Source organism: Malaya genurostris, chromosome 2, assembly GCF_030247185.1.
Source record: "Malaya genurostris strain Urasoe2022 chromosome 2, Malgen_1.1, whole genome shotgun sequence".
Taxonomy (NCBI): Eukaryota; Metazoa; Arthropoda; class Insecta; order Diptera; family Culicidae; genus Malaya; species Malaya genurostris.
In genome coordinates this window covers 234996840-235019539 of record NC_080571.1, presented here as the reverse complement: position 1 = coordinate 235019539, position 22700 = coordinate 234996840, and the positions used below count along the sequence as shown (strand labels likewise).

Sequence of the window (22700 nt, the reverse complement as noted above, 5' to 3'; positions counted from 1 at the left end):
AATAATCCAGTGGGCTCCATTTCACATTCACCAACAGGATTACTGAAATTTTCGGAAATTGTAGAATGGATTTTCGCTGCATTCAATATTTCTGAACCTCTAAAGACCATCATAACAGCATTCCTTCCAATAGCTAGAACTTTTTTGAAACAGTTATCAGCTCAATGGCCAGCTCTTTCAGGTTTTGTATCATTTGATGGATAATTTATCATCCGCCGCAAATGATTCAATCACTGTCCTGCAGTGGAATTGTCGAAGCATCATGCCAAAACTTGATTCATTTAAAGTTTTGTTGCATAGTCAAAAATGTGATGTATTTGCTTTGTGCGAAACATGGCTTACATCAAACATAGCCTTAAATTTTAATGACTTTAACATTATACGTCTCGACAGAGACTCCCCGTATGGTGGAGTGCTTTTAGGAATTAAGAAATGTTATTCCTTTTATAGATTAAACATTCCTTCGACTTCTAGTATAGAAGTTGTTGCTTGTCAAATAAACATTAAAGGAAAGGACATTTGCATTGCTTCGGTATATATTCCTCCAAGAGCTCAAGTTGGACAACGACAGCTTAATGAAATTGTCGAAGCCCTTCCTGCTCCACGTTTGATTTTAGGAGATTTCAATTCGCACGGAATGATGTGGGGTTCCGTTTACAATGATAGCAGATCATCTCTAATATATAATATTTGCGACAATTTTAGCATGACGGTACTAAATATGGGTAGCATGACACGGATCCCAAGACCTCCTGCACGTCCAAGTGCATTAGATTTATCTCTTTGTTCGACTTCAATTCGACTAGATTGCACCTGGAAAGTATTTCCTGATTTACATGGTAGCGATCATTTACCAATCATCATCTCAATTAGCAGTAACAAAGGCATTGCTAATTCAGTTAATATTCCATATGATTTGACAAAAAATATTGACTGGATTAAATACCAAAGTAATATTTCAAGTGTCTTAACTTCAATGGAAGAGCTTCCCCCACTTGAAGAATATGACTTCCTCGTTTGTTCGATTCTGGAGGCCGCAGAACAAGCCCAAACCAAACGATTTCTTGGTCCATCGTCTAACAGAAGACCTCCAAATCCTTGGTGGGACAAAGAGTGCTCAGATGCTAAACACGCGAAACAAAATGCTTTCAAGACGTTTTTAAAACGAGGAGGAGGAACTCCTCAGAATTTTGAAAAATTCTTGGTTTTAGAAACCAAGTACAAGAACATACTTCGGGTTAAGAAATGCAGCTATTGGAGACATTTTGTGGAAGGTTTGTCAAGAGAAACCTCAATGAGCACTCTTTGGAATACGGCCAGACGAATGAGGAATCGTAACGTAGGAAATGAGAGTGAGGAGTACTCGAATCGATGGATATTTGATTTTGCGAGGAAAGTTTGTCCAGATTCCGTTCCTACGCATAGCATTGTTAGGGAGTCTTCTTCAAATGATGATTCCATTGATAGCCCCTTTTCAATGATGGAATTTTCCATAGCACTCATGTCTTGTAACAATAACGCTCCTGGATTGGACAGAATTAAATTCAACTTGGTGAAGAATCTGCCCGACCTCGCAAAAAGACGTTTGTTGGAATTGTTCAACAAGTTTCTTGAGCAAAATATTGTTCCACCTGACTGGAGACAAGTGAAAGTTATCGCCATTCAAAAGCCGGGGAAACCAGCTTCCAATCACAACTCATATAGACCCATTGCGATGTTGTCCTGCATCAGAAAATTGTTCGAAAAAATTATTCTACGACGTCTCGACACTTGGGTCGAGACGAACGGTTTGTTGTCAGATACTCAGTTTGGCTTCCGTAGAAATAAAGGGACGAATGATTGCCTTGCATTACTTTCGTCTGACATCCAAATTGCCTTCGCTCAAAAGCAACAAATGGCATCTGTATTTTTAGACATTAAAGGAGCATTTGATTCAGTTTCCATTGATGTTCTTTCAGACAAGCTCCACCAACATGGACTCCCAGCGGTTATAAATAATTATTTGCACAACCTTTTGTCAGAGAAACGCATGCATTTTTCACATGGCGATTTGGCAACAATCAGAATTAGCTACATGGGTCTCCCGCAAGGCTCATGCCTCAGTCCGCTCCTCTATAATTTTTACGTGAATGACATTGACAGCTGTCTAGTAACCCCATGTACACTAAGACAATTGGCAGATGATGGCGTGGTTTCAGTTACTGGATCCAAAGCTATTGATCTGCAAAAACCATTGCAAGATACCTTAGATAAATTGTCCGTTTGGGCTGTTCATCTTGGTATCGAATTCTCTGCGGAGAAAACAGAGCTGGTCGTCTTTTCAAAAAAGCATGATCCCGCGCAACTTCAGCTTCATATGATGGGAAGAATAATCGAACAGGTTTTGACTTTCAAATACCTCGGGGTGTGGTTTGATTCCAAATGCACGTGGGGAGGACACATTAGGTATCTGATAACGAAATGCCAACAAAGAGTAAATTTTCTTCGAACAATAACAGGGTCTTGGTGGGGTGCTCATCCGCAAGATCTAATAAAATTGTATCAGACAACGATACTTTCAGTGATGGAATATGGATGCGTTTGTTTTCGTTCCGCTGCAAATTCTCATATTATCAAACTTGAGCGAATTCAGTACCGTTGTTTGCGAATTGCTTTAGGCTGCATGCATTCGACACATACAATGAGTCTTGAAGTTCTGGCGGGAGTTCTTCCATTAAAAGATCGATTTTGGGAGCTTTCATCACGCCTGCTAATAAGATGTGATGTGCTGAATCCCATGGTAATTAATAATTTCGAACGACTAGTCGAGCTTCGATCTCAAACAAAATTCATGACAGTATATTTTAACCATATGTCACAGGAAATCAACCCTTCAAGATATATTCCTATCCGTGTCAGCCTCCTAAATGTACCTGACTCAACTTTATTTTTCGACACATCCATGCAGCGCGAAGTGCGTGGAATCCCGGACCACCTACGCTCTATGGAAATCCCAAAAATATTTTCAAGTAAGTTCAGGCATATTAACTCTGAGAAAATGTTTTACACGGACGGATCGCGAATGGAAGAAGCGACAGGGTTTGGTATGTTCAACAATAATGTTTCGGCCTCATTCAAGCTTCAAGAACCTGCATCTGTTTATATAGCAGAGTTAGCAGCAGTTCATTATAGCTTGAATGTAATCGTCACATTATCTCCAAACCATTATTTCCTCTTCACAGATAGTCTGAGTGCAATTGAAGCCATTCGCTCAAACGCTGCTGGCAAAAATGAACCGTTTTTCTTGGGTAAAATAAAACAGTGTCTGAACGACATATTGAATAATAATTATCTAATCACAATAGTTTGGGTTCCGGCTCATTGCTCCATTCCAGGCAATGAAAGAGCCGATATTTTAGCCAAACGTGGTGCTATTGAGGGTGAAATTTATGAGAGACCGATTGCTTTCAACGAATTCTATAGCGCGTCTCGCCAAAGAACACTTGCCAGCTGGCAAGCTTCTTGGGATAAAGATGATCTGGGTCGGTGGATGCACTCAATTATTCCTAAAATATCGACAAAGGCATGGTTCAGGGGACTGGATGTGAGTAGAGATTTCATTCGTGTGATGTCCAGACTCATGTCCAATCACTACACGTTAGATGCACATCTCCTTCGAATTGGACTTTCCGAGACTAATCATTGTGCTTGCGGCGAAGGTTACCGCGATATTGACCATGTTGTTTGGACATGCGTGGAGTTTCGTGATGTCAGATCTCAACTAATAAATTCCTTGCGTACCCAAGGTAGACTATCCAATGTCCCAGTTCGCGACATTCTTGCTTGTCGTGACCTTCCATACATGAAACTTCTTTATCATTTCATTAAATCCATTGGAGTTCCAATTTAAATTTTATTTTATGTTAAACTGTTTTCTCTTCCATGAGTTCAACCAATAGCCAACTATAGGATATTGAATATAAGTGGTGAACTGATACAAACAATCCTGAAATAGTTATAAGATCATGTACAAAATAAATGTATTTTATTTAATGTAATTTAAAATAGCAACTCGCTTGATAAAAACAGTGTTTAGATTAACTAATGAGTACCAACATACTAATATGATATTCGAAATGTATTAGGTTTAAACTACTATGTATTGTGGATGCCACGGCGAAGAAAAACTTATGTATATTGCCTATGAAATAAACGTATTTATGAAAAAAAAAAAAAAAAAAAAATAGCCTAAGCGCCACCCTATAGTAACTGATCTAATAGGAAAAGAGTACATAATTTAGAAAGACAGTTTCCAAATTTCCGTAAGACTTTCGTTATATATAGTTTTTTGTTGAATACCGAAGGCCACCGGTGCAACTTAACAAGTCGTCAGTTGGAATAATTCAACAATGCGCTTTCAAGCGTTGACCCTGTAACCAGTAATCCCATCAAATACGAACTGTTCATATTTCTGTTCACTCAACAAAAATTACCTCCAAACATCCAGTCATGCCTTTGTCAAACATGGCTTTTCAATTAACTACCGGCGCTGCAGTGAAATGGCACCCAAAAGTGAAGGGAAATTGAGCTATATAATAACGCTTAAGTGCCCTTTTCGGATAGGACGTAAAAACCGCGACAAACTGAAAACTGCCCCATTCTACGTGTTGGCTTATGAATGAGAAGCGGATAAGTAGAAGAAAAAAAAAACGAAATTATAACTTTGATCAGAGTGGAAAAGTGGGAACAGAAGTTATTACCATCTGTCATTACGTTGAAAAGTATATCGACTTTCATTGCATTGCATTGCTTTTTTTTAATGAAATGATGGAATGCAAAAAAGGAAGCACGGTTTCACGTTGGCCTGGTCCCGATATATTAGAAAGCCTTTTGTTTGTTCTAGTACTCAGGTGTAACATCTTATTAGGGCCATCGGTGGGATACTTGCAAAACATTCGCCGGTAACATTTAAGTGCATCGTTTATTGTAATGATAAAAAGCGTCTTGCTGTCGATGCAAAACGTGTAAAAAAAAACAACACCATCCGCATTTATTCAATTTCTCCATGGGGTACCCGTGGAATGAGTTCCGATCAAAATAATGAGACGTGTAGTTAAGAACCGCCACAACTGCTGAGCTAAATCGAGTCGTTAAACGGCTGGTTGCATCGCACTATTCAAGAAAATGACGTGGAAAATTGAAATTTATCTAGGAAATTGCTTCTGATGATGGTGTTTCGTTTAGTTGTTTTTTTTTTATTTGTTACCACACCAAAGCTGATGCAATCCGGTCGTGGAAACTAGGCTGAACATCGTCGAGGTTTGATGTTCGGAGAGTTTCCGGAATGTGTTTCAAACAACGAAACTTCGACATATGTCCAAACCCGTGTCGGGACGAAAAATGAAAACCTCCCAAGACCACCCATAATCGTGGATCGTGATAGCATACCCAACGATAGACCTTCAATCAATTTCCATGCAAATTACTACCGCTAACTATGTGCTGAATGGATGCCTTTGCCCGTGATATTTTACGACTGAACCAACAAGACCCTAACGAATAGAACGGGTTGTGAGGAAGCCCCGGCAGCAGAGGAGCTAAATTCACATTTTCAGCACCTCCGCTGTGGGTCCGCCGCCCTACCAGCCGCCATAGAACGAATTCGAAAAAAAAGGGCTACTACGAAAAGGAAGGCCCAGAAATGGCTGAATTAGCCTGCTTATCTTATCCCACTAAATCGCTCGAATTTACACGAGTAAAACACGAACTCCGGAACCGGTTTCTGTACGTTTTCCTTGCCCGGACCGACCGACCAACCCGTTTTTCCCAACCGCATCCCAAACAAGCAAGGTGTTTTTACGCGCGCTCCAGTTCGGAGCATTTTACCTACTTCTTTGCATTCAACATCGTTTTGATATCGCATCAAAGTTTGTTTCGTATTAAAATGCTTGTGTTTCATTTGCTGCTGGGGGAGAGGAATCAGACGGAGAGCAACTTTGCCTGAGCCTCGCTTGCCCCTTAAGCGACCCGAAACAGATCGTTATCGATGAACATGTTGTAGTTTAATGTTTGACCTTTTCTGTTAAAGCTTAATTAAAGAACGAACGGGCGATCGCTTTTGTTATGTTGTTTTCATTGGAAATCGTTTAATGGTTTTTGTTCTGCTCCCAAAAGCAATAAAATAAATAACGAATCACCATATTTTCATTTCCCATTTTTCCATTGCAGACGTATGTTTCCGACGGTTCGGGTGTCCTTTTCCGGACCACTGCGCCCAGTCACCCCCGCCGATCGGTACGTGGTCCTGCTGGACATCATTCCCATGGATAACCGGCGCTACCGCTACGCGTACCATCGGTCCTCCTGGTTGGTGGCCGGAAAAGCCGATCCCCCACCACCGGCACGGCTGTACGCCCATCCGGACACTCCGCTGGGTGCCGAAGCACTCCGGAAACAGGTTATCTCCTTCGAGAAGGTCAAACTGACCAACAACGAGATGGACAAGAGCGGTCAAGTAAGTGTACGTAACGATGAACCATTCCGAACTTTGCACGATTTGTTGTAGAACGGTTGTAGCTGATTAGTATCTAACGAAACAATTTATATTTATTTAATGTAATGAAAAATGGAACCGCACCATACTCTTTCCATCTAACCTACCGAATGGGAATAGCTTCAAAATATATCCCGTACAAGTCGTTTCGTTCCGTTTTTCCCCCATTCCCCGGAGATCCACTTCTATTGTCACTAGTTATTTCGATCCAACGTCTTGGTCTCGTTCATTTGTTCCGGACGACGCCCAGACGACAGCGGCCATCAATCGCGTCAAGACGACTACAACACACATGGCGAGATGGCGAGATATCAATTTCATCATATCATAATTTATGGATGGCCATCATATCCAGCGTCGCAGTCCTGCTGAATCCCGCCTGGCGAGAGAGAGAGAGAGAGAGAGAGAGAGAGAAGACAAAGAAGACAGGAAGAGCAAAGAACTTTTATTTACTGCTTTCGCGGAAACTTCTTCGTAAATGTAAATGGTAAATGGCGGATGTATGAAGCCTCGTTACCTTTCATTGCGATCCGAGCGTAGCCCGTGCGTGATGGCTCTGTAAACGCGACTGCAAACAAATTGACACCTATATAACATTTCCCAACCGAGTCGAGTGCTTCCATATAGCAGCAATAGAAATGATAAGTTAATTCATACTTCAAAGAAAAACCCCTTTGACTGCCTGCTGGCTTTGAACGATCCATCGCATTGTCATAATAACTATCACCAAGTAGAATTATAGAGTAGGCTATGTGGAATGATACGAAGTAAGCGATATATAATCAATGGCAGAAATCAGCCTACTTAATAGTAGCGACCCGTGTGGGCTGAATCCCTAAGTGCCCAACCAAGCAGTCAGTCAGTTTGCGTCGTGGTGACGTCAATTGCGACAAAGATGGGGTCAGTCCATATAACCGACGACTGACTGGAATAGATGGTTATGGCTGTAGAGACTCAATATCTTCTGGAAACCGGTGGAAGTGGTGATGTTTTTGCTGGGATGTGATAACTATAGCAAAGCTCAATTTCTCAAGTGGCACATTTTAACAATATGAGCTGTTTTGTTACTGTATGTTTCAGTATTGATTTGGTGTTTTTGAAAGTGAAATATTCATAGTTAAAACAATTTACGGGCATTTTCTAAATTTCAGTTTACTGGTTACTCTTTCAGTCGTAGGTCACACGAGCCTCTGCTATATATCGGCTATAAAGACTGTCCCGGAAAGTATGGACGCAAACAAAAACCGCTGCCATTTCGCAATGGTTCAGAATCTGTCAATTTTTATGGCTACGTCCTGTTGTTTACACTCTTCTCTAACCACTTGTGCAGTTGTTTATTCGTGTTCATTAGTTTGTTCCGAAATGCGTGGACTTTTAGCAGAACAACGTCGAAAAATTGGGTACAAATAGTGCACAGAACGCGGACTGTCACTGAGAAAGATAGCAAAAATGGAAGGAGTAAGTGAAAAAGCCGTGCGAAATGCAATCAGGAAGTTCGGTGAGGATAACATTTTCGAGAATAAACCGAAAACGGGTCGAAAAAAGGTCCTGCTAACCCTCAGTTGGATAAACGTATACTGAAGGTGTTCGAGCAAAAGAAGGAGGTTTCAGTTCGGGATGTAGCCAAAAAAGTGGGCACTTCGAAGTCAAATGTTCTTCGTGCTAAAGAACATTTGAATCTTCGAACCTATAAGAAGCAGAAACAACCAAAACGTAGTCCGAAACAAGAAGCATCGATCAGGCCGAGGGTTCGAAAGATGTATAATACGATTCTTGCTGGAAATTTGAACTGCATAATCATGGACGACGAATCCTACGTGAAACTCGATTACAAATCCTTGCCGGGATCACAATATTATACGGTGCGAGAAGGGTAAGTGTAAAACCAGTCCGAGACATCGATTGAAGTCTAAACATTTGGTAAGAAAGCTATGGTCTGGCAAGCAATTTGTAGCTGCGGTAAGATTTCGAAACGCTTCATCACCACTGCTTCAATGAACAACAAAATATACATCAAGGAATGCTTACAAAAACGACTTCCACCCATGATTCGAAGCCACAAGGATCCTGTTGTCTTCTGGCCAGATCTTACTTCTTGCCACTACTCGAAATCAACGGTAGGATGGTTTACTACCAAAAATGTCACTTTCGTCCCAAAAGACATGAATCCACCAAATTGCCCACAACTTCGACCAATTGAGGAATTTTGGGCATTAACGAAGGCACATCTTAGGAAACATGTCGCCAAGAAGTCTGTACGGAATTTAATGAGGAACGTTCGCAAGAAGGTGCGTCAGCTAGTCTACAATGGCTAAGTAGCAATTGTTGAGAATAATATTCTGTTCTTGTAGTCTAATATTATTAGTATATCGAATAAAATTGGAATATCTAACACTTGTGAATTGTTTACAGCGAAATCAAAGTGCGTCCATACTTTCTGGGACAGTCTTTATAACACAAGAGCTGAAAATTTCCGAGGCAAAGAGAACACGATTTTTGATGTTTAACACATCTTTATTTTCTATATATGTAATGGAATATCATGAAATATTTACAGCTGTCTTTTAAAGGTTAGTACTAAGTGAAAAAAGGTGACTGGAAAAAAATTAGCGTCATCTATGTGTTAGGTCCGGGACTTTTCAGCAGATGTGTTATAGTCTCCATTCAACTCGATTCCGATCGGATCATTGACGAGGGCCATTTCTACCAGGTTGTTCATCGACATTCAGTCAGAGCTAAATCATCTCCAAAGGATGGTCTTAATTTCGCTAATGATAGGAGCATTCACGACAACTCCTACTGCTGCTCTAGAGGTGCAGCTGTGCATTAAACCACTACATATGTTCCTAAAACAATAAGCATTATCTTGTGCATACCGTCTTAAGGTTACAGGGCTTTGGAACAGTAACCCTATAGACTATGCTACTAGCCACACTCGCTTGTGGTCTCAAATAATCTCAAATGATTACCTGGGATGAGTATTGTTATTTGAGTCTGGTTATTTGGAAGGACAACTTGATGAACACGGTTCACTTTTGAATGGTCGTGCTGGTGCTGGTGTCTACTGTCGTGAAATGAGGCTGGAGCAGTCTCATTCACTTGGTAGATACTGTACTGTGTTCCAAGCAGAAATCTACGCGATTCTGTGTGGAATACAATCGGCACTTCAGCAGAGCATCTGTAGTAAACGAATTTATTCTTGTTCCGACAGTCAGGCAGCTTCAAAAGCACTCAGTTAGAATGATTCACGGTCGACTCTAGTGATCGAAACTGGATCTCAAATTGCAGACCTCAGCATTTCAAATACTGTTTACTTCTTATAGGTACCCGGCCATTCTGGTATTACTGGAAATGAATGGGCTGATGAGTTGGCTAGAGTTGGTGCAACGAATGATTTCGTTGGTCCTGAACCAGCTTTACCACCTTCAACTAGTTGGATGAAGCACTAGATTCGTTCTTGTGCTGCATCCAAACATGCCAGCTACTGGCGCAGCTTGCAAACTTGCGCTCAGGCAAAAACATTTTTACCAGATTTGAATCTGAAAATGTCAAAATGTCTACTGCATTTTTCCAAGTATCATTGCAGTATTCTAGTCAGAGCTCTGACTGCACATTGCAAACTCAATTATCGCATGGCTACTGAGTATTATTCGTGTGATTTGTGTGAATGCGATTAGGGTACTTCATATCATCTTATATGTAACTGTCCCGCAATGATACAACTACGTATCCGGGCTTCTGGTTCTCCATACATGATTGATTCTGTGTATGCGGAGCTAAAATTAAAGGATATTCTCTCGTTTCTCACCCAATGTGGTAAGGAGCTATAGTCAGAAGGGTTAATCGTTCTTCCTGGAGTGAATAAATCCTTTCTGTATTCACCTTAAATAGGATTTAGCAGATTGTTTGGCATGCTTAATGGGGTACCGAATTTACTTCTGCTCGTACATACTGTGAATCTTTTTGCATGCTTCCGGGAGTGCAGAATGGTGTCGCTTTTGTAAAATCTCTAAATCATCTCGGGGGTTGAAGGTTTTATTAACTGTGCATTTTGGCACCTGTAGATCGTTCAGCATCCTTTCGGGGACGATTTGTTTCTTCATGTTTTGTGCTGTTTTCTCACCCCACCCACTTCACAATTCACTTCCGTGTTCCTTTTACCCTTCCCTTCCCATCAGGAAATTGATGAGAAACTACGGCAAGGCACAAATCTCCAAATAACAAGAGGAACGTGCCACTTGGGCCAATTAGTTCTGATTCCCGATAGGCCCGGGACTTTTCAGCCCATGTGTTATAGTCTTTATTCAACTCGTTTCCAGTCGGATCATTGTCGAGGGCCATTTCAACCGGGTGGTTCATCGACATTCTAGGAACGCCCGACCTTGGCCGTCTGGATGAGGCTTGGTTCGCCTTCTCCACGTACCATCTCCCATCCGTACTCCACCATAGATGATTGATCCTCCACAAGCATTGTCCAGGACTCGTAAGAGAGGATAACCGGTCTAATCAGAGTTTTGTAGATAATTATCTTCGTACGATACATACAATTTGATACAGTCAGCATATCGTAGCCGAATCGTAGTGAGTGTTTCTGGTACACGAGGCGAACTCAAAAATATTCACACCCACGATTTTTTTAACCAGCACAATGAAGGCCATCTGACAGTTATTTAATTTCTCTGTAAGGTTGTCCCAAGTAATATTTTTACTTTTAATTAATGCTAGTAGCAGTTTTGACCATAAATCTCGCATTGGAACTGTAAACTCCACAAAAGCTTACTGAAAACTATTTTGAGATGGAATATGATCTCAATTCTTCATAAAGTTCATAAATCAAAATTAAGAATCAGCACAAACCTGTGTTAACTTTGTTCCGAAATGATTCAAAATTCAAGAAAGTTTTAAAACCTGCTTTATGAGCAACATTATATTCATTCGGGTGAAATTCATAATAAGAATTCCATTCACATTGACAATTTCACTGAATTTAAAACAAATAATATGCGGTTCCATTTTCAGTTTCTTCATTTTTCTATTTGGAAAATTTAATTAATGTCAATAAATGTTACGGTAGAACATTAGAATGACGGAAATGAAATTTTCCTTTATTGCAAAAACCACTTAACCTGAAAAGTAATAAATTCTATAGCTCGCAATACAGGTTTTTTTTAAAATTTACTTTAAACTATTTGTTTGGGAACATTCAACGTCTGTGGATTTGTCGGACAGTGTTCAGAATGTATGAGATTATCCCGACGTAGGGAGAACTCAAGGATTTATTGGGACGACCACTACAAAAACATGGACTGAATAACACAGAACTTAATTTTGACGGAGATGGGTGACTAACATACTAAACTGAACGATGACGAATATGACAAGACTTAACAATAACTGTAACTCTCATGTAGCCCACATGGGTTCGATTCCTAACCCCGCATATCATCGCAGCAACAAAAAAACCGGCATGGTTCATTTAACATAGAATAGACACAAGTGCGAGAGCGAATTTCTCTCGAGGACCTATCTAAGAATCAAAGGTTAGCTCGCTGCTGCGGGGATTCTCTCTGAAGCAATAAACGGTTGCTCATTCTCGTCTCGCGATCCGATTATATGCAGGCAGTGGAAAACTGCGAGAGCATCATTTTACTATTGCCGCTTATTCTAGCTATGTGCACATAACCTTTGTATAAGTTGTGTCTATGAAAATGTATGTGAATGCTCCACGCAAGGGTTTTGAAATATTATAAGCACCAATCATTGTCAGAATGTAATTTATTTGAAGTGGAGCGAAGGAATGTAGAAAAATTCTCTCATGGTTCATGCATTGAGAGACACGAGTTCTGGTAGCATCTTCTACCGGATTGAAAATGTTGTATGCAATGTAGATAAATATCAAGCAGCTTCTGTCAAATTTTCTGCAATCACCAACACTGGTTAAAACCTGTATAATAAAAAAAAAACCTTAATACCTTAATACCGAGCCAACGTATGAACGTCTCCTTTGTGAATTTCGAATAAAACTTAAAGGCATTCGAATTGTCACTTGTGTATATGTTATATTAACATACCATGAAACACTACCACTGATAGTCCTTTGAGTTTGTTCGAACTGTTGACGTTGGACTACACTACTATTATTACAATCACTGTTAATATTGGTGTTGAACAGCAGCAGTTATCTTTTATAACTGTTCTTTTATAAATATACTTTCGATAAGTTCTTTCAGAATTTTGAATTTCCTGAAAAGTACCGTTGGTATGTTTATGTTGAGATGATGAGAGATGCTGGGTTCACATGAACCATCTCGGAACGAAAGACTTTTTTTACGTGCGCTTGTACGTACAAGTTGATTCGAATTGGATGCATAAGGGGCTGTCCATAAAAGACGTCACGCCGCGAGGGGGAGAGGGGTGTTTCACAAAATAGACAATGTTCCATGATTTTTTAAAAAGTCTCATTGACACGCGTTATCCTTAGTTACAAATTCACACCCTCACCCTCAGCGGGGGATCAACGATTTCAGGCGTAGACCATGTCACGTCTTATCTTGATCATATGTGATCGAATCATCCAATGCTTGAACTTACATGAAGCAAGAATCATTTTAGCTCAAAATCACTACCGATTTTGTGCGACGGAAGATCCGTACCAATTTTGATCGATGTGATTTAAAGATCACTGGATGAGAAGTGTTCTTTATTGGGAAAGATAACAAGTGATCTTCCTCGGCATTGATCTCGATTTGATGTGGTTTTGAATTTTATTTTCTCAGTCCTGTATGCTACACTAAGGAAATATTATTTCTTAGCTAAAGAAACCTGTGTACCCCTAGGACAATTAAAACAGATGATTTAAATGTTTCATCAATTCCAATCAAATACTTTTGTTAAATTATAAAAATAATAATAGTAAAATAATTTCGATGGTTTTGCAGTTTTAGAGATATTTTTTTAAATCTAAAGACAGCATGTAATAAATCGATTTTTCCCTCATATTTTTATGGTTTGTCATACATATTGAGTATGTATTGATATGAATTTTATTTATTTTGATTTCTTGACATGTGACATAGGAGGGGGGTCTTTGCCAAAAAAAAATCGTGACGTCTTTTATGGGCAGCACCTAATGTCATACTTGATCAAAATCATCTTGCATTTGATGATGGAGATCTTTCAGTACCACAAATGCAAAGAAAATCAGCAGAACTTTGGTTAAAATTATTGCCCTTCGAACGACGCATAAAAATTCACAGAAAGCTCATTTACAGTTGAGCACAGAATCAATTTTCACTGCGTGAAGAGGCTCAGTTTGAATAGTAGCGTCCATGCTGTGCGAAATTCAAACTGATCTTATGTACACTACATTCTCGTCTCTGATAGGGGAAGTTTTGAGAACGGCTCAGTTAACAGGGGAAATTATACATTGTTTGTTAATAAGTTGAATTAAGTGGACCACTCATAAGCCCAAATATATAGTTTGAACTGTTAGAACGGTTTTATTTTCCATATTCACACATATTCTATAGAAAACAAAGAAGTCAAAATGGGTGATATCAGTTCAGTGAATAGTAGTACGGAAATCTACGCACACGCACATTTTATTGAATTTGGAGTTTCAGGAATGACAATCCCTCTCAAAGAGCAAATTTTTGGTGGAAGGGAAACCTTCTCAATGAGTTAATCAATCTCAAAAGATGTCCAGCACGTAGGCCAGTTCACAGTATTTCATTTCGGGAGGGGCCCAAAGCATAAAAAATAATGTTACCAAAGATTGCTTATGTACCTAATTCTTGGTGCGCTCTTTTTAACACTGGAACTGATATAGTATTACGATTCATTACGTTTAGTGTATTGTTATTTCTGTAACACATGTCTGAGACACTCTAAATAATTATATGTTTTTGATTTCGGGAGGAGCCAGGGCCCTCTGTGTACGTGACTGTCATCACGCTCTGATAAGAATAATGCAATGATACTTGGAAAATGCAGTACACATTTTGACATTTTCAGATTCAAAATGTTATAAAAATGCCTTTGTCTGAGCGCAAGTTTGCATGCATCGCATTCAGACCATTAAGTTCCAGTAATTCCAGAGTTGGGGAGGATCCAAAAGAAGTAAACAGTATTTGAAATTCAGAGGCCTTTGATTTGAGTTCGACTTGCGATAACTAGATTCGATCGTGAATCATACGAACTGAGAGCCTTTAAAGCTTACCGCAGATTCTCTGCTGAAGTGTCGATTGTATTCCACATAGAATAGCGTAGATTTCTGCTTGGAACACAGTACAGTATCAACCAAGTGAACGCGACTGCTCTAGTCTCATTTCACGACAGTAAACACCAGCAGAAGCACGACCATCCAATAGAGAACCGTCAGGAAAGATAATTGTTACGGTCGTCGATGAATGGCGGTTTTGTATTCTAACTGGCTATAGAGTTGCACTTTCATGTGAATAAATGATTATGATTACGATGGTATCTTTTCGAATTTATGTAACAGTACAATACTAATCCTAAATTGAATCTAATTTAAATGCTTGATCGGAGAAATAGGTATAAAGCGAGAGGACTAGTGTTTGATGGACAGAGAAGATGTTTGGATGTAAGGTATCGGTCGGGTGACGGCCAGGATGTAGACCATGTTCGATGTACGTTGCTACTATGTCTGTTTCGAGTTTTGGAGTGGCTAAAACAAGATCAGAGTGGCGAAATGGTAGCGCGTATGCACGGAATGCATAAGAACGCAGGTTCGTGTCCTGTCTCTGAGCGTATCTTTTTCCAAAAATTCATCTTTTCTATTAGTTTTTCTTTCACTTGGCTTCTCCAATATATATTTCCGCTCAGTCATTGCAAAAACTAATTTAAATAGTTTTCAAATAAAAATTCGTGAGAAATTAATTTCTTAATAAACTTATCGTGCAACAAATTTTTATCATTTTCATAAATTTTTGTCGTTCCCTGGATGATGGCGCCAGAGGCGAGTGCCTCACTGTATCGGCACTGTATCGTAGATATGAAAAGAAGCTTTTCCGAATCAATCGAGGGATTTTTATACTTAAAATGTCCAGATTGCTGCTCCTTGCGCGCCCGGGTAAACCCGTAATCAATCTTGGATACCAGCAAACTTCTCTACACAACATGTGTTATGTTCTGTGTGATGATGATGATGGATTTTTAATTATTTGTTTCAAAGTTTAAAAAAGTACGGGTGTGTAATGTCAGCGACATAACTGGATGTCGTGAATACGAATAAAACGGACACTCTTTCTTTATACATTCGAATATCAATTAGTTGATCGATTGTGTGAATTGTGCAAGCTTTCCTCTTTTTCACTACTAGAATTTGAAATGACACACCTAAACTAAAGTACAGATTAAAGATTCTGACACACAATTAAATATTACGAAACAACCAGTATAGTTCTTTATGATAAAATAATGGTGGTTCTGGAAGGAACCTTTCATTAATGGCTTCTAAGTCGGTGCTATGCATTTTATATAGCAAATCAGCAGAAAGTTCAACTATAACCTGCAAGTGGTTGAAAAATGGGCCGTATACAGTATGGTGAAGAAAATTTCGCATAATTCTTTGGGTATACAATTATTGTTCTAAATAAAAACATACAGAATTTTGATATCATTCATTTCGTTTCGGATTTAAATATTTCAGTGGAAAAAAGTTTTCAAAATACCGTACGAGATCAATTTCTGGTATTCAGAAGGGCCAAATTGTGTAATTCTCTAAGATATTAAACACTATTGCGAATTTTGCACTGCGAAAATTGCACAAAGCTTATCAAATTATCCTGAAAACTGGCTCTGTGACCTGAGCGTTTGAGGCGTTACACCACGCAAAAGGTCTACTTTCATTGCCGACTGCTCCTCCTAACGAAAAGCAAAGCAAAGTCTTGGCATTACATTCCTTTTGTGGAATTTGGCCTTTCTGTTTCAACAGACTTCGCAGCCGATTCTTAGTGTACAGAATCATTGCATGGCTAGTACTATGGATCCTACGGACACTAAGAATCCTCCTAACGATCTAAATCCAAATAAGACTTTCACGTTTTATACTTGGTTTGTTCTTACTGATGTTGGTGGGATAACCTCACCTCGCCAACCAGTTTCGTCTTTAGTAATAAAAGAAATGAACAGTTTTTATTCAAAGATTTCCTTTTCTATTTGTTCAGTAGATTCTGATATAAACCTGACTACCTCAAAACCGTCGTCCGGATGCGAAAAAGGCAAGCAAGCGTGATGATTTTTTTTCAAAAACTTTAGAAAACTTTGTTTTTCAATTATTTCTAGGGTTTTTCACGCTGTTGAAAATTTAATCACGAATTCCTGATCATATTACCGATAGCTTGTAGAAAAAAAATATGTTGTTGGGTTAAATATATCAAAAGATTATTCATGGTAAAGTTCTGCCCATTCTTGTACAGGGTAAATTTTGAAAAGGCGCCCCATAATAAAGTAAGTCGTATTCAGGACAAAAAAACCGATTTGAAGAATTCTGGAATTAGGAACTGGACCTGAGCTCAAGAACTATATTCAGAACTTAGAACAGACTCAAAGTCTCGGCTTGATGACAGGAAAGCGAATATGAGTGGCTACCTGAGCGGTTGAGGTTTTAACTACGCAGAAGGTGCACTCTCCGTCGCTATTGGTTGATGATATCGCTACCTTGACGACCGGAAAGCAAATGATAAATCATTCTCACGACGTCTGCTTTCATCCAACACACAAGAAGAATTGATCGATTTTCGACCACGGTTCCCCTTTTTATACGCATTCAGATGAAGATATGTGCCTGACTACCTCGAAATCGTCGTCCTTGCGCGAAAAAGCCAAACAAAAGTAAAGAGTTTTCCGCGTTGTTTCAAAGTTTTAGAAAACTTCATTTTTGAGTTGTTTGTGGTTATCTCTCACTGTTCAAAATATTATCCTAAATTCCTGATCATATTTTTGATGAAATGGCGAAAGAATTATGTTGCTGCCCTTAATGCAAGTCGAGATATTCACGATTAAGTTCTGCCCATTCTTCCATATGGCTAATTTTGAAAAGGCACCCCATAGTAAAGTAGGTCGTAATCACGACAAAAAAAATGAGTTGTTTACAAAGGTATTTTATTTTTAAAGCTTTAGTATTCTAGGTGTCAAGTTCGAATCTTGATTTTGTAAGAGTTGAGTAATGATTTATTGATTATATTTCGGAATCGGAATTTGTTTATGGAATTGGGCATGGCTCTGCTCATCCGCAGTCTCGTTACTCCATCGTAGCTGATGTTTGTAGCGATGAACTGGTCCAGCGGGAAGGGCAGGTGAATTGCTGTCTGATACTGACAAAGATATCGGGTTCGATTCCTGATTTGTTCAAGGATCTTACCGGGTAGGAAATTTTCTTGAATATCCCTGGATAGTGAACCGGAAATATTTGAATGTTTTCTTGTTCTCAGTTTTACTTTAGAAGGAGAATCTATACCTGCTGGATTAACCAGATCGTTTTATATTTAGTTAACTGGTTAAAATATGTGATGCAATATTTATTATCATTTAGATAAATCGTCCAGCACACACCTTTGTAGGGGTATGAGGCGGAACCATCATCATCATCATCATTAACATAACAAAAAGTTTGTGAAAGTGAAAAAGTTAGTGAAGTGAAGGTTTAAGAGTGATTAATTTAGTTTAAAATTTTATATCAAGCATATATCAACTATGCCCATTTCACAAAAAAAAACATAACTTTTAAACGAAAGAAAGAGAAAATATGAGAATTCAAAAATGTCTTTTGGATTTCAAAATGCTAATTGTATTGTTTCTAAACAGTTTTCACGGTTTGTGGGTAGAAGGTGCTACATGTTTTCATTTTTTGTTGTTGAAAATTTAGACTTTTTAACATGACATATAAAAATTGGCCCAACAAAACTTTCCGTTTTTGAACATTTCAAATCGAAACTTGGTCAACAAATGCTTGACTTATAATTATAACGGAAAGCTTCACTTCGCTAATTTTTTGAAATGTTTTGAAAAAAGGTTTAAATTTTTATAAAATATTATGAAAACATGTACCGCCTTCTAACTACAAACAATGAAAATCGCTAAAAACTTATACACACAGATAAAAATATTTACATCTATTTTCATGCACATATTTGAAGCAGTGATTTGAATATAAAGTTACTTCTCAAGTTTTTACTTTTCAATATACTGTTAAAGCGAAACTAGCGTAAATTGAAATATTTTCAATCAATTTTTTTATTCAACTTATGTCTTTTTCATAGTATCATTGATTTATATGTTGTATAAATATCATTATTTTTTCTGTACAGTTGACGTTATCAACCGTAAAATTCCAACTCTATATTTCCTAAAAACTGTTGACATTTCTAGACAACATATTTAAAAATTGAAAACATCGGTTCAATGATTACCTAGTAATGAATTTTTAAAGAATGACAGTTTTCCAAAAAATCGATTTTTGATCCACCCTAACATAGAAAAGGTCACCCTAACGGCAAAGGGAAAAAATACGGTTCGAAAATTTTTCGATGAAGAATAATTGTTAAAAATATTACGAATTTCACAGAGATCGTATGTTTGTTTCTTGAGGAATTGCTGCGTAGGTACGAGCACCAACAGGTAAAAATCATTGCAAATCGTTTTCTGTCGTTATCGATTCTCCAGGTTTCGGTTAAATATCGACACTGCACAGTATACGATTTGCACCGAAAACCGAAAATGACTTAAGAGGTAAATGAAAAAAAGAATACAATTTTGAAACTACTTTTCTGCTTATGTTGTCGACTGGACATGGATCTCGTTCTCATAATTTGCAAGCGGAGCTGAGAGTGACATTTATTTCTCGTGATTTTTTTCTGTTTCGAGTAATTGAAAATGACATTTATTAGCTTCGATTGTATCAATAATTGAAACACGGGTCTTCGTATCTTTAGAAACTAGAAACTTAAATATTTTCTTTGTGTAGTAGCTTTTGACATGATTCCGAAGATGTTAGTGATATTCAAACGTCGACAACTTTGAAAAGTTCTGGCATTTTCGTTACATACTTTCGAAAACAGTCAAATGGAAGTGAACAATAATGATTCATCAACGCCACCTCTGTTAGCAAAGTTACGATAAAATGAAATAATTGTTGACAAATCAATTCCGGATGAAATAAGTATGGATACTACCCTCTCCGGAACGAGCTTTTATCCTACATGATTCAGTTGGACAAACCAACCGTACTCGGTTGCAGTTAATGAAAAAAAATGTCGTTTCATTGTAAGTGCCTCTGGAAACGGTAAACTCTGCTCGATAACTGCGACAGATGCCACCGAACCGTTCAACCGATCTAATTAAAGAGATGTTGAAAATAAACCTCCCCCGATGCTGTCAATGTCTTCGGAAGCTTTTCCTCTTTCACTTCATAAACCCTTGCCTTGTCTGGAACCTGCCAACAAGTGAAGGAATGAGCTGCGAGAAAGTTCGTTAGCAGAAAGAATCGATTTGTCGTCAGCTAGAAGGAATCGCCGCTGTGCCACCCCCCGATTTGCCAACCCCCGGAGTCTGTCGCTTTTGCTGAAAGTCTTAGTAAGCTAGCAACCGACTATCTTGTGTCGTCTCGCCAGACGACGACGACGACGACGACGACGCCCGGAATGGTGTGCTAAACTGAAGAAGCTGAGCTGGCTGTGGCTGTCATGGCAACCATCGCCGTCTTCGAACCCTCCTGGAAACGACGCTGTTGATATCTGTTCTCTTTGTGTTGGTAGATAAAAGATTGAACACCATTGGGAAGAAAGAACAACCCCACCGAAACAGTTCCAGTGGTAGACCGAGGGTGACCCGGGTGGTGAAGCGCATGTCCTCACCACATTTTCCAAGCAACCATACATCCTTTCGAGAATGACGTAGTGTTGGTGGCATGTTCGTTAGGTACGTGTTTTAATTGGGTGAGGGTGGTTGACGCTCGGAAGGTGTAATCAGGGTGTAAAAAAGACGGCACTTTCCGCATCGTCGACCAACACACAGCCACGGTAAAGTTTTCCTGTGTGTGCCAACGTGGTGCCGATTTTTAGCATATAAATGGCTCACAGCGAAGTTAGGTGTTAGGTTGATAAATTAGGTACGAAACATCAACTTATGCATACTCTTTCTCGAAACGCCATTCTTACTCGTTGATGCCCGCCGCGTTGAAATGGAGAGCTAGGAAGAAAAAGAAAATAAACCATAAACGGAAGAAATGTTCAATATCGAAGTAGGCGATTTTTCCTACACTGAAGTGGTATGCATCAACCGTTGACCATTTAGTTGATACTACTAGTACTACTACTCCTGTGGTTGCTACTACCATTGGGACCATCGGTAAATTATGCTTTCTTAACACCCACTTTTGGGACTAACCGAATCGCCGAAATCGAAGGTGCGAATGTGTTAGGTTGGCGAAATAAACATAAAATTAGGATTTTCCCGCTTGTGGGCTCTGGTCGAAACTTCCTCTACGTGTCAACCGAGTTTGCCGAACCAACGTCAGCGAACCGAGCAGCAATGTCTAGCAAATGTTTGGGATACTTTTTGGGTTATAATTTATTGATGAGATTCCATACTAAGTGATAATCGTGTATTTAATATTGTGAGTAGCTACGTGAAACCCGGTTGGCACATTTTGGGAGAAGTCTGCTCGGCAGGTTTCAGAGAAGTGTGCGAACTTTAAAAGTTTCTAATCTTATACCATGAATTTAAAATTTTAAATGTTCCTGCTGAACTGAAGAAAATCCGCTTCTGTTTGAATGTGTGTAATAATTGTGAAACATCACAAAAACACTCAGAGCTTTTTTTTGATAAGACTCGGAAAATCCTCCGAATTTTTCAGCCATTTTTGCCCTGCAGATAGATAAAAGTTTTTCAAAGGTCTGTATGTTTTTGGTTTTGGTAAATTTTTCAAAATTTCCATCGAAAATTTCCTAAAACCACCCGCGCGCATGATACTTGGACGATCGCCTTAACCTAGATTCTGAGCCTGAACCTGAAAACGAAACAGTTTGGACTTAGTTCTTGGATCTTTCGACATAGTTTCTGAAACTAAACTTTGAACTTAGACTTTGGACGTGAGTTCTGTGCCTGGATTCTTGTCCAGTATTTTGCCCTTGGACTGTGAATTTGGACTGACCAGGATTCTGAACCTCAGGGCCCGACAAGTTTTCTGGATCCTAATACTGAATCTGGACATGGATTTTGAACCTGAATTCTGACAGAAAATAATTCTGAATCTGAAGCTGAAATCTTCACTTGGATTCATAGCATGGATTCGGATTCCAGACCTGAACCTAATCTCTTGACTTGAACTACTGACGTAGATTTTGAGTCTAAATCTGGAGCAGAATTCCGGACCTGGATTTAGGATTCTAAACAAGATTTTTTACTCTGATAATTTGACAGAGATCCGGGACATGCACCAGAATCGTGTACCAGGAACTTGATCCTGATTTAGGATTCTGAACCTGAACCTGGATTCAGGAACAGAACTCTGGGTTTGGATTTTAGGTCCAAATTTTGTAGTCTGATTACGAACTTTAATTCTGGATCTATCAGGAATCAGAACAAATTGGCTTAAATGGCACGTTCCCCTTGATGTTTGGAGATTTGTACCTTGCCATCAATTTGTTTTTAGCCTCATTTTCCCGATATATAAGAGGGAAGGATTGAAATGAAATGGTAAGGGTTGGACTAGGAGCATGGGAAAAATTGACGGCACAAAAACACATAAAAGCAGAAGTTATTTCTGCACCCCTAAGGGATGCTGAACAATCTGCTGAGGATCACATTTAGTGGAAGCAGAAGTAAATTCTGAACCTCTACGAGGTCCCGAACAGTCTGCTGTTAATAAAATCTCCAACCCCCGAGAGGATTTAGAGATCTTACAAAAGCGACACCATTCTGCACTCCCGGAAGAATGCAGAACGATTCGCAGTATGTAAGAGCAGAAGTAAATTCGGTACCCCCTAAAGGATGCCAAACAATCAGCTAAACCCTATTTAAGGTGAATACAGAAAGGATTCATTCACTCCAGGAAGAACGATGGACCCTTCTGACTATAGCTCCTTACCACATTGGGTGAGAAACGAGAGAATATCCTTTAATTTTAGCTCCGCATACACAGAAT

The 22700-nt window shown here is 39.1% G+C and overlaps 1 protein-coding gene across 4 annotated transcripts in view; it reads left to right on the top strand.

The window, feature by feature from the left end:
* The window catches only part of LOC131428199 (T-box protein H15-like), a 110118-nt gene that overhangs the window by 81699 nt on the left and 5719 nt on the right, over positions 1-22700 (top strand). For 2 of the 4 annotated variants that reach the window (XM_058591932.1, XM_058591930.1), the window contains exon 4: positions 6208-6493. In XM_058591932.1, coding sequence (XP_058447915.1) covers positions 6208-6493 — 286 coding nt within the window. Of the gene's footprint in view, positions 1-6207; positions 6500-22700 lie in introns of all 4 variants that reach the window. The other 2 variants (XM_058591931.1, XM_058591929.1) reach the window with 1 other exon arrangement.